General features: G+C 43.6%; 1 protein-coding gene across 2 annotated transcripts in view; it reads right to left on the bottom strand.

Annotated features, from left to right (window-relative positions):
- Positions 1–13,472, bottom strand: part of LOC142493882 (cytochrome P450 2K4-like) — a 66,466-nt gene that overhangs the window by 2,032 nt on the left and 50,962 nt on the right. Inside the window, exon 8 of one of the 2 annotated variants that reach the window (XM_075598577.1) lies at positions 11,750–11,891. The exons of the other annotated variant lie outside the window; for it this stretch is intronic. Coding sequence (XP_075454692.1) covers positions 11,750–11,891 — 142 coding nt within the window. The remainder of the gene's footprint in view (positions 1–11,749; positions 11,892–13,472) is intronic. 2 annotated transcript variants of the gene reach the window in all.

Consider the following 13,472-nt stretch of genomic DNA (forward strand, 5'->3'; position numbering starts at 1 on the left):
AACTTTGCACTCTTCTCTCTGCTCTGCTACAGACTCTGGCAACCTGACCATGAACTATAACTCAGCCCTATCTCCTCTCTTGATCTACATTCATATGATTTTTTCTCTGCTGTTCTCGCTCTTCTAACCCTAGATCTTGGCTAAACTGCCATACATCCATGCTTCGCTCCTGTACTCGCTCCTATGAATGCCTCTAGAGGAGATCTCATACTTTTGCAGACTTTCTTCACTTCAAATGTATCCTATCCTGTGTCACCTCTGCCCTGTCCCATATTAAACAAAAAATACAAAGAAAAAAAGGGCGCAAGACCCATAGTGCAGTATGTCAAGTTTTAATGCTAAAAGATAACGATTAAAAACACTTACAAACGTAAGTAGATAAGAGACACATATGTGGTAGTTGATCCGTGGTGTAAGCATACACCGGAATAGCCAAAGTGTCCCCGTCTCCTGCCTGGATGAAGCTTCAATCTCAGACACCCTCCTCTGGTGTTCAGCGTTGCTCCGCTTCCGCGTCACGTGTGCGCATGACGTCACCGCATTCGTATCCTCACGCCGTCACTCAGGGGGTTGGGCTTGGGCTGGTGCGCCTTCGCTTGCAGTCTGACACGGACAGATTTAGGATCCTCCAGTGGTGCACAAATTTCAGCAGCCTTGGTAGATACAGCCCTACGCGTTACAGCTGGATACCCAGCAAGTTATCCAGTAGGTTTCCCTTTGTCTAAGTACCATTAATCTATCACCACCACACTCACTATTTTTAATATGTTCAATACCTATAATCCTTACCTCCTTGGGGTCTTTATTGTGTCTAATATTAAAATGCCTAGAAACACTGTATATTCCCACAGTGTTCCAAGAAATGTTGTTTTAAACTCCTTTTAGTCCTGCCTACATATTAAAAGGCCACACTCGCATTCTAAAAGGTATACTACATAAGTAGTTTTACAGTTAATCATACTTTTAATATTATATGTAAACGTTGAATCCCTATAGTAGCTTTAAATGATGTAGCACCACTTGAAATATGACTATACGTAATACATCTAACTCCACACTGAAAATTCCCTATAACCGGTCTATTTGCCTGATTAAAATTGCCATCTTGACAATTTTTAGGAATTTTTGATTGTGCCAATTCATTTTTAAGTGTTCTGGCACGTCTATATATTACCTTTGGCCTATCAGTGAGTATGGGTACTAATACAGTATCACATTGGAATATCCTACAATGTTTCCCTATTATTTGACTAATTTTTTTTAGATGCTACATTATACTTTGTAATAAATAGCACATTATCATTATCCTTCGTATTAATGTCCCTACTTTTATCCTTTTTATTTTCCAGTGTATGAGCTCTATTAGTAGCCAATGCTTTATCAAATGCCCTATCAATATGTCTCTCCTGATGGCCTTTATTCAGTAATTTAATTTTAAGTGCTGTGGATTGACTAATAAAATCTTCTTCCCTGCTACAGTTGCGTCTTTTTAATTTTGAATAATGTCGTTTTAGAGTCATTTTCCTTATGAATTTCTTGATCTATAAAAAGATCAAATAATTTGGGTTTACTGGTTGGTGCGAAAGATAACCCTTTTCGCAAGACCCTCATGTGCTCATTGTTTAATTTCTTACTTGATAAGTTAAAGATTCCCACCTCTCTCAATGCTTCCTTTGAGGGGTACCATATTTCTCTCTCCTTCCTTCTCTTGGACCCCCCTCTCTTAACCCTTCTCGTGGCTCGTATGGTTTTTTTGGCCTCCGTGGTTGGAAGAAGTCCAATTTTCTTAGATCCTTTTCTATCCTCTCTTTTACTTTCTCTTGATAGGTGTTTCTTGTCCTGGACCTCGTAGCCCTTTTTAGATTTAGTTATATCCGGCAGTGACACAAATATAATAACAACTAAAACTCACTATAAAGAAGTAGATTCTAATAAATATTTATACGCAGCTAGCAATCATCACCCAAGATGGATTTTAAATATAGCGTATAGTCAGTTTTTAAGAATCAGACGCAACTGTAGCAGGGAAGAAGATTTTATTAAACAATCCGCAGCACTTAAAATTAAATTACTGAATAAAGGCCATCAAGAGAGACATATTGATAGGGCTTTTGATAAAGCATTGGCTACTAATAGAGATCATACACTGGAAAATAAAAAGGATAAAAGTAGGGACATCAATACGAAGGATAATGATAATGTGCTATTTATTGAAAAGTATAATGTAGCATCTAAAAAAATCAGTCAAATAATAGGGAAACTTTGGAATATCCTACAATGTGATCCTGTATTGGCACCCATACTCACTGATAGGACGAAGGTAATATATAGACGTGCCAAAACACTTCAAAACGAATTGGCACCATCAAAAATTTCTAAAAATTGTCAAGATGGCAATATTAATCAGGCAAATAGACCGGTTATAGGGAAGTTTCAGTGTGGAGGTAGATGTATTATGTGTAGTCATATTTCAAGTGGTGCTACATCATTTAAGGCTAGGGATACAACATTTACATATAATATTAAAAGTATGATTAACTGTAAAACTACTTATGTAGTATACCTTTTAGAATGTGAGTGTGACCTTCAATATGTAGGCATGACTAAAAGGAGTTTAAAACAACGTTTCTTGGAACACCGTGGGAATATACAGAAAGGAGTGATGACCCACAGTGTTTCTAGGCATTTTAATATTAGACACAATAAAGACCCCAAGGAGGTAAGGATTATAGGTATTGAACATGTTAAAAATAGGGAGTATGGTGGTGATAGTTTAATGATACTTAGACAAAGGGAAACCTACTGGATACACCAGCTGGGTACAATGTCGCCCAATGGCCTTAATGAGGACATTGATCTAGCAGCTTTTTTATAAGTTTTTTATAGGATTTTTATTATGATTCTTAATGATGTCAATTCTGCCTAATGTGTGTTATGTTATTAGAGTGTTTTTTATATAGCTGTTGGATCCAATGGTATCAGTAATTTTTCTACTATTAATTAATTTTATTTTCAATTTTAAAGAATGCATCAATCTATTTTAATTGTCATTAGGGATTGCCAAATTTATTTAGAAATAATCAACAAGAGCATTAATAGTTTTTAATCCCATCAAGGTATGTGTAACAATCATTCATCAATTGGATGTTTTTTCACATACCATCATAAATCACTCCTAAACATTATGGGTTTATATAGCTCCTTAATTCCTGCAAGCAGCATTAATATTAAACTAGTATAGTGCCATCTACTGTTTGTACTAGCACATTAAGCTCTATTTGTATACAACAGCTATGATAGAATTATTGGAGAAATGTCCCCATTGGTTGGGGACTCTCGTGATTGATAATAAATAGATAGTCCAGCAGCGTTGTAGATACAAAGTCCCTGACAAAGAGAAAGTGTTTCTCAAAACGCGTAGGGCTGTATTTACCAAGGCTGCTGAAATTTGTGCAGCACCGGAGGTTCCATAGTCCGTGTCAGACTGCAAGCGAAGGCGCACCATCCCAAGCCCAACCCCTTGAGTAACAACGTGAGGACGCGAACGAGGTGACATCACGCACGTCACGCACGTGACGCGGAAGCGGAGCAATGCCGAACACCAGAGGAGGGTGTCTGAGACTAAAGCTTCATCCAGGCAGGCAGGAGACGGGGACACTTTGGCTATTCCGGTGTATGCTTACACCACGGATCAACTACCACAGATGTGCCTCTTATCTACTTATGTTTGTAAGTGTTTTTAACCGTTATCTTTTAGCATTAAAACTTGGCATACTGCATTATGGGTCTTGTGCCCTTTTTTTCTTTGTATTTTCTGTAGTTTTCTTTGGAGCCGAGGGTTGGATCCAACTTGAAGGAGCTGCACTACCCATTTATGAATTGGACTGGACTTTGTACACATACACATGGTATTTTAATGTGTTTTATTCGCCTATAACAGTTTATTTATTCTGTTTCATAAGGCAAGAGCGCTAACTGATTTATCCATTCAAGAGTTATTAATATATTTACAACTTATCTACAACTTGTTATATCAATTCACTCTATCAGCACTTATTAACCTTTGCATATTAAACAAACCAACTTTACTTCAATAAACAACACAGACACAAGTCTCTTCTCTGTCTTTAACTCTCTACTCAGACCATTGCCTGTTACCTGGTTTTCTTCCTCTATTTCACCTCAGGATGTTGCTGACTTCAAGACACAGGTGGATTATATTCAAAACGGCATCCCCTCTGGATCCTCCTCATATTCTACAGATCCTATTCTTAACTCTTCTACTTTTTTCCTTGACTCTATTTCCCCTTTCACAGAGGATAAAATATTGCTTCTGATCTCTTCCTCTCTCTTTACCACTTGCCCTCATTTCCTCCCATCTCCTCATACCTTTTTCTACCACTCTAATCACTATATTCGCATATATTCAACTCCACACTCAACTCTGGTACCATTCCCACCACCTTCAAGCATGCAACATATATTTACTTACCAGTAGAAAGCTTGACCCTACCTGTCTCTCTAACTATAGTATCACACTGTCTCCTTCCTCGCTTTTGCCTCTAAACTACATGAACACCTTGAATTCTCTATCTTTCTCCATTTTCTTACCTCCTATTCTCTCCTAGATCCTCTATAATTTGGCTTCTGCACTACTCACTATCAAAAATGCACTCACCAAAATAACTGATGACCTCCATGCTTTCAAAGATCAAGGTTATTACATTGTGCTTATAATACGTGATCTCTCTGCAGCCTTTGATATTGTGGACCACCATCTTCTCATTTACAGTCTCTTTACTCTTAGTATGTGTAACACAGCTCTATCCTGGATCGCCTCTTACCTCTCCCATCGTACTTTCAATGTCTTGTTTGCTTGCACCTTCTCCTCCTCTGTTTAACTGTCTGTGGGTGTACACCGGGGTCTGTCCTCTGTTCTCTTTTCTCTTTAAATGCTCTCTAGGTGACCATATCACATCTCTTGTGTTCAAATCTCACCTCTATGTTGATGACACACATTTGACCTGTTCAACACCTGATCATCTTTGGGACATTGGCCTCAATCCCAGATATTTAGCAACAGTGAGCTTGCATCTTGCAACTCACCACGCGGTACCTCTTGTTGTTGGCAGGAACCATGGTCAGATGCCAGGATCCTCCTCAGGGACCCTGAACTCTCCTCCTCTAGCTCCATCTTGGGTAGGGGGGGGGGAACTGTGTCTCAAGCACCCACGCCGGCTGGCATGCCCCACAGGCACTTTCTTCCTCCCCAACTGCAAGTGGATAGTCCCACTATGGGGGGGGGGTCTATCTTTCATGCCAGGTCCCCGGTTGAGAACCCAATCCCACTCACAGGTCTATCACAAATTATTTGAGCACACGCTGCAGTCCCATCATAAGGGTTGATAAAGTGGTGTTCAGGCACCTCTCAACCCTGGAACATTAGAGGCACCCAAAAGATGTTTAACGTGGGGTGCTATCTTTCAAGACCATCCAATAAAGCCTACCGTCTACAGGAACCTGACACTATACTGTGTGGTTCCGACATATCTCCGCCTTTGGAAGTGTAAGGAAACCCGGCCCTAATACAGTGTGGTTGAGACATCTCTCAGATCTGAATAACGTCCTGGACAACGTAAAATGATGGCCTTGATACAGTGCAATTCAGGCACCTTTCATACAGCAGCGGGTAGGGTTGCGTCGTGTACGGGTTCCATCCGGTGGTGCCCCGTTAGCAACCGACTGGGAACACTCTGACCTGGATATGGGAAGTGCACCCATTCACTTCTCCTTCAGCGGGTCTCGCAGCCATTCTTTGCCGCCCCTGTTGTTCATCTCATCAGTGTCTCCAAATGTACCACCTTTTCCCCCTGCCACGGAAGATCTGACCACTAAATGGGTATTGTCCCGTGCTGTAGCTCACCTGCTGGTTCAGGAGGTCTGAGTGGCTCCGCAGTTGTAGTTTGGGGACATAAACAGGGCAGGCTTTATCTTGGTTTTATCTTGGTTCTACTGTGCAGCACCTCCATCTCATGGGATCCTGCAGGATGCAGGATGGTCACCACAGGCAATACTCCTTTCCAATAATCATGCATCATAGTGGGTCCAAAAGTAGCTTTATTCCATAAAAGCATGTTTATCCTCCAGCCCTGGATCAGACCCCAGGTGCTTGAGTCCCCCAGAGCCCCTCCTAATCTCCTTGACCCTCTTGCAGGGAAAAGGGCATCACAGTGTCTCATCATCCACCTCCTCAGTTTGGTAGAGTGTCAGCTTTTATACCCGGGGGAAGGGCTTGTAACCCTGCCCCATAACAGGGCAGGTCTAGGTACTGACAGGCATCACACCATATACACTTGTTGTGCAGTTTCCCCCACACTATGGGAGATGTGGCAGTTACTGAGTGTGTGGTGCTTTGCCTGTGGCTCACAGGAGGCCTGAACCTACGCTGCTGGGAGTCTGGTTTGTACCTGGATTGCCTGGTGTAATGAGAATGGAGTTTCTTGTGTTTCTGATGGCCTTTGTGCATGATTAGTTAACTGTTGTCTCTTACAGACATGCTTAAATGTAGTAATTTTGGTGTGAACAAGATACTGATGGAAAATAACAGTTAGAATAATTGTTATGAGAAAGTGTGAGATGTAGCTGGACTCCCTCACATTCCTTACTGGGATGTTGGCTGAATGCCTGGATGTGTTATGTGATACATTTGTACAGCACAGAAATGTGCCTGACTCTCAGCTGTAGCAAAGATGATAGTATAGTCAGGATTGCGAGCAGTACAAATTGATCACAGAATAGCAACTATTGACCAGGCAGTTCATGACATCATGAGCGGTATCCTGAGTATTGTATTGTATGTCTTTATTTATATAGCGCCATTAATGTACATAGCGCTGAGTGCCATAGAATGCCGAAACCAAGTAGCCAATAAATTATATTTATTCATAACAACTTGTGTTGGTGTTATTCGTGTGTGCACTCATGGCTGAGATCCACAATCCGAATCAGTCTCTTGAACAAGTAATTTTCTTCTCAGAACATTTGGTGACAGCACATCTGTGACCGTGAGGGTTGGCGGAGTAAAGGAGTTAGGCTTGAGTATCCACGTCCTGGCATGAATAAGGGCTACCAGGCAACCATTTTCCTGTCCCCAGACTCTGAGGAGCTGGCCCAGCGGGGGGTTCAAAATGCTAAGTGGCAGAGGTGCCAAGCTGGCGCAAGCCTTTTGCAGAATTGAAATCCGTGCCCACCCAGCATCAGAGTCCCGGCAAATTGCTGATAGGCTGGTGAAAATATTCCCACGTTCTGATTGGTTGAGGTATTCTGTGAATGGGACTGAAATCCTATAAAAAACCTAGCAGCCAATCAGCTCAGGAGATTCTTCGCACCAAGACAGGATTGGTAAATATGAAATGACCAAAAGATGCTCTGTGAGAAATAGACGCGAACCGGCTTCAGAAATTTCAAGGCATTTTTCTGGGCCAAGTTCTGAAACAAGAATGTAGCGGTCATAGCTGGAACTACGGTACAAGCAAAAAGACTAACAGGATGTTTGGCACTCGCTCCCGGTCGAGTGGTGGCATCAGGAACTGCATGCCGATTTCAGTTCCAGGACTTTTCAGGCGTAGTCCCGGTCATCTAAAGAACTTTGTAAAGACTTTGTTTTCTGTGCTATTTGAACTAGGAAAGGTTAGTTTTATAGCCCAGACCTCCAGTTAGTGTGTTTTCCTCTGTATAATTGTAATCCACTCTGTGTACGTCTGTTTCTAAGGAATAAATCGCTATTTGTTTTACTTTTTGGTTTTGCTCAGTGATCAGATCTCGGGATAAAGTTGTAAATTCCTGGTCTCCCGTGACAGGATTATATACTGGTGGTAGCGGTGGGATCATTGAGCCTATATTTTAAAATCCTGCGGGGTCTTACAACATAGAGAGAAACTCATAAATTGCAAGCTCTCAAAACCAAAGGTAATGTACACACGTTTTACAAGGCAGAGAAAACACAGGTTCGCATTTGTCACGTAGCTTAGTGCCACCAGGCAAACATGGACAAGCGGTCAGGTCGGTCCTAGTCATGGGACGGAGCCAGGATTGTTGCCCGGTGTGAGAGCTACTGTTTACCGACAGACGGTCGATCAAAGACACAGCTTGAGGAGGACTTAGAAGCTCACTAAGCAAGCATTGCTTCACAAGATGGGGACATACCATCAGCTGCAGTTGCAGTGGTCACAAGGCAAACCTGGGCGCCGGAGGTTATTCCAGCCCCGGTGGTGGAAGAAGGACAGGGAGAAGGAGCAGGCATAAACATGGACATAGTTGGGGGACCGGTTCCTAGAAAGTGCAGCCGTGGTAGTCCCGGTGGCTAACGGACTTTCACACCTGGAAAGGGTTCGTCCGGCTACATACAGCTGCCAAAGGGACAGATGCCCCGCACTCCCACCTTGTTAATGCCACCCCCCAAGTGAACCACCACAGCTTTGGCAAATTTGTTGATGGCACGGACAAGATCGATGGGTTTCTAAAGAACTTTGAGACCCAATGTCACCGGTACAGGGTGCCAGAAAAAGACTGGGATTTGCGCTTTAAACTCTTATTGTCCGGCATGGCCAAGGAGACTCTCCAGGCTATTCCCACTGAGAAATAAACATGGCTATCGACACATAATAGCCATGTTGCTCACCCAGTATGCCCTCACCCCAGAAGCTTACCGGGGAATATTTAGGATGGTGGAGAGATGCCACCGGGAATCCTACATGCAGTTTGCGTCCCGCATGGTGCTGCAGGGGACACAGTTGGTGGAGGGCTATGGTGCTACAAAGTACCACGTGTTACTGGACTTGGTGTTTCAAGAACAGCAACTGCAGCATTGTCCCTTGGATGTGAGGGAGTGGGTCTTTGACCGTAAACCAAGGACCTATATGGAAGCTGTTAAACAAGCTGACGAGTTTGTCACCAGTCAGGTGGTGATGCGCACAAAAGGGGCTACCCAGGACACAGCCACTCCGGCAAAGGGAGACAAAAGCACGCCTCAGTGGAAGAGCAAGGCTGCATCCAATGGAAGTGCACCCAAAGCTTCAGAATTCAAGAATGAGAGGAGGTGCTAACAGTGCAATAAAACTGGGCACATCGAGCCAGAATGTCCGGACTTTCCAAGGTTAGGTGGAACCCATCAGGGGCAACGTTCTCCAACTGTGCACAAAGAGGAGCCAGGTACTTCAGCTAGTCCAGCGAGAGGAACCGATGGAAAATCCTGCACATACAGCCCATGGAACATCAGCAGACAGGGGACATCCTATTGCGCTGGTCAGGCTGCAATCCAACGATGTTCGGCAAAAGCATTTGCACACAGCGACCATCGGGGATCGCCAAGCATCTGGATTGATCGACTCCGGTGAAACAGTTACCCTGGTCCAACCTGATATGGTCTGGCCAGAGGATTTGCTCCCGGACACAGGGATGCAAGTAACCATGCCGATGGTGGACTGCGGTCCATTCAAGTTGCCCGGGTATTCCTTGATTGGGGTGCCAAATGTGGCATGAGGTGGTATTGCCATGGTTAGATGCTGAGGTCTTCCTTGGCATTGACCTGGGGCATGTTACATACGTGTTTACAGCAGAACTGGCTCCAGTTGCAGCGATTACCAGGAGTAAGAGCTCAGGAGTTTCACCTGAGGATGTCTCTGTCCGCCTGCATTTGGGACCAGCAGTTCCAGGGATCTCAGAGGAGAAAAGGCAGGTAAGCCAGACTGAGTCACGACAGTGTGCTGACTTACATTCCCGTTACATACATGTTCCCGTTTTCCCTGACTTACAGACAAAGGGTGGGTGTCCAGAATTAGGGACACAGTTTAGGAATGCGTGAGTTCTGATCCCAGCTTAGAGGACACAAGACTCCAGGCATTCGAGTCTGCCTCGACAGTGGGTCAGATCAGTACTTATGGCACCATGGGCTCTTGTATAGAGAGCAGGGTTCTACCGGGCTAGATAGGGTTTGGACTGGTAGAAGACATTTTGAGGTACTAAGGGAGTATAGGCAGCCACTGTTGCAGATAGCCTACTCCATACCACTGGCAGGCATCAGGTGGTCACTTGGATGAGAGCCCAGCTGTTGCAGCATTACTACTGTCCTGGGGCATCGGGGGCAGTGACTGAATTCTGCCACACCTGTGATGCCTGACAGCGAGTGTGTAAGGCGGGTGATCATGTGAGACACCCCTGAACCCACTACCAGTAATAGGGGAACCTTTCAAGAGGGTAGCTATGGACATAGTGGGGCCCCTCATGATCCCCAGTTGGTCTGGCAAGTGCTACATTCTCACGGTGGTGGATTTTTCTACCAGGTACCTTGAGGCTGTAGCCCTTTCCACCATCGATGCTAGGGAAGTAGCAAAGGCATTGATAGTCGTCTTCACTAGAGTAGGTTTCCCTAGTGAAATTCTAACCGATCAAAGGTCACAATTCATGAGTGAATTGTTACAGTCTGTGGGATGCGTGCGTGTTGAAGCACCACCGCATGACCCCTTACCACCCCCAGACAAACGGGTTATGTGAGAGGTTCAATGGAACCCTGAAGCAGATGCTTCGAGCGTTTATAGAGGCTGAAGAAAAGTATTGGAATTCATTTGCAGCACTTACTCTTTGCCTATCACGTGGTACCGCAATAATCTAACGGGTTCTCTCTCTTCAAGCTGCTATATGGTCGCAGGGTCCTGGGACCTCGACTTATTCCATGAGGGATTGGAAGGAGAGACTACCAATATGAATGTACCTGTGTTTCAGTATGTGGTAAATCTCAGAGACCGGTTAGAAATGCTTATGGGGTTGGCACAGGACAAGCTCAGGGAGGCTCAGACCAAGCAGAAGACTTGGTATCATCAACATGCCTATATGATTTGAAGCAGGGTTCTGTACATGTACTGTAATTGACTAATAAAAAATAAAATAAAAAAATTAAGAAGGAATTATTGAACCTTGTACTGTATTTACAAACTGTGAAAGCAACAACTCATGAAGAAGCATTATCATGAACCTCATAGAGTTGGTGATTCTGGGATCACGACCTAGAGGGTGAAGTCATCACGCTGGGACGCCAGCTGAAATGCATAGCTGACACGAGGAAGTAAGCAGCGGAAAGACGCAAATAAGACGGGGTCTGTGTGCGCAATAGCCCCCGCTGAGAAGGCTGCTACCGACACAGTGTGTCTAGCATTTCACCCCAACTAACGAGAGAACCCATCACTTTCGGTACATTGTCTGGTTGTTGAGGTTAACATTTGAGTGTGCATTTTAGAATTTCTTTTGTGCATCAATACATGTTGTACCGTCTACACTATCTTGTTCTTGTCTCTGTTTATACTATGGGGTAGAATCTGCTGGAGTAATACTAGCAAGCTACCAGAGGAGGGTATTAAGTCTATTCCAATCAAGACACCATCCCCTAGTCTGGGACTCAAGGCTTGTATCCCACTGCTACCCTATGAGTGTTTTTTTTGGAGAGTGTAATCCACCCCCCTATCACTGTGCCTAGACAGGATTGCACTATACTATGTTTTCTCTTTTATGTACCTACCGATGGCGTGTGCTCCCTGAGTTTTCTATCAGCATCATTTACAAACTGTATTAGGTCCATTAAACAGACTGCCATGCAACATAATTGTTGAGACATTTTCTTCTATATCATCCATTTCTGAAAATATAGAATAACATGACATACCTAACTAGTCACTTAAATAATATGTTAAAAAAATACCTGCAGAGAAAGGCATAAAAGCCACATTCATCACAAATCTTCCATCTGAGTCAAGGAAATGATCTGGATAGAACTCATCTGGTTTCGCAAACTGAGTTTTGTCATACAAAACCGATTCAAGCAATGGGACAATATAAGTTCCCTAAACAAAAACAGTAACATTAGAAATATATACAAATGGGGTATCAAGCACTCCTATTAAAGAAACAAATAAACATGGTATCAAATTAGTTTTTACTATAAGTGAAATATGAGAATATAATATAGATAAAACACAGCTAAATATAGTACAGTACTGCAGAACCCATTATAACGCGGTCCTTGGGGTACACATAATTCGAGCGCGTTATAACCGGGATCGTGGGGAAAAATGGCCACCGCGATCAGGGTTCCAACGTCCACCTGGCGTCGCAGCGGCACCCCTACGTAGCACTTACCCGGCATCGCAGCGGCACCCCCACGTAGCACTTACCCGGCATCTGCAGCAGCTGCTCTCAGCTCTCATCTCCTGCTTCTGTCAGCTTCTGGCTGACAGATCAGCGCGAGGGCGAGAGCTGTCCCTTAAAGAGACAGTGTGTGTATGTGTGTGTGTGTTTGTGTTTGTGTTTGTGTGTGTATGTGTGTGTATGTATGTGTGTGTATGTGTGTATGTACAGGTGCACTGACGAGTATGCTAAAACTTATCTGGGGCAATCACCAACATGACTCAGGTACATGCTGGGTTCATGCTGCACATTTCAGTGACATTTCTGCAGAAAGACTAATGGCCCATCGGATTAACACAGCAGGGGTCCTTGGCAGTCCCATGCAGTTAGGGCAAAGAACAGCGTTCACAGCAGCAGCATTTATTGCCATGGATCATAACGAGCTCAAATACTGTTTGTTCTGAAAGTATACACATTGCTGCATATAGTTGAAATTACAGATATACTAACTCCCTGATCGAACCTTTTATAATCAGTAACCTCTGTTGGCCTTTGGCATGGGGCAAGACACAGCCTGGTAGCACATCCTTGGAAATAACGCCCTGACTGTAACTGTCTGGTTCTGAGCAGGCATCTGTTGACAGACCCCATATCATGTATCCATGTTTATGTGAGCCTAGGGCAGACACTGGCACAGGCATGTGTACAGTGCTGGTTCATTTTTGTACTTACAAGTGAGCAGGTCTGCGTGAACACACTGCATAATTTCCTTATATTAGTTGGGGTACTTCACTCTTTCCACCCACCACATGGCAGTCACACCTACCTGAGGATGGTGTTGGATGTTTGTTGCATCCACAAAGCATAAAGTTTGCAACAAAAAAAAACTTTTCAAATTTTTAAAAATGGGCGCAACGCTCACACAGCGTTATAAGCGGATCCATGTTGTAGCGTATCGCGCTATAAAAAGGTTGAGCAGTATGTAGACACACAATAGATGTGGAATGGACACATTAAAGAAAATGTATATTATGCGTGTGCGGACAAGTGGGTAAAAACATTATGAGGCCTATGAACTAAGCACAGATAAAAAAAAATCACTGTTCTTATTACAGTAAATTGCCATTTTTTACAGTGTTGCTATCATGGTATGCAGACATACAAGCAATGGGGGAGCGTGGGATTAGAAAAACATTTGACAATAAAAAACAATAAAATACAATAAAATTAATGTGGTTACAACAATATTGCTGGGGGTTGGTGAAAATATTAAATACACTTACACGGCCATGTGCAAG

Source organism: Ascaphus truei, chromosome 4 (genome assembly GCF_040206685.1).
Source record: "Ascaphus truei isolate aAscTru1 chromosome 4, aAscTru1.hap1, whole genome shotgun sequence".
Taxonomy (NCBI): Eukaryota; Metazoa; Chordata; class Amphibia; order Anura; family Ascaphidae; genus Ascaphus; species Ascaphus truei.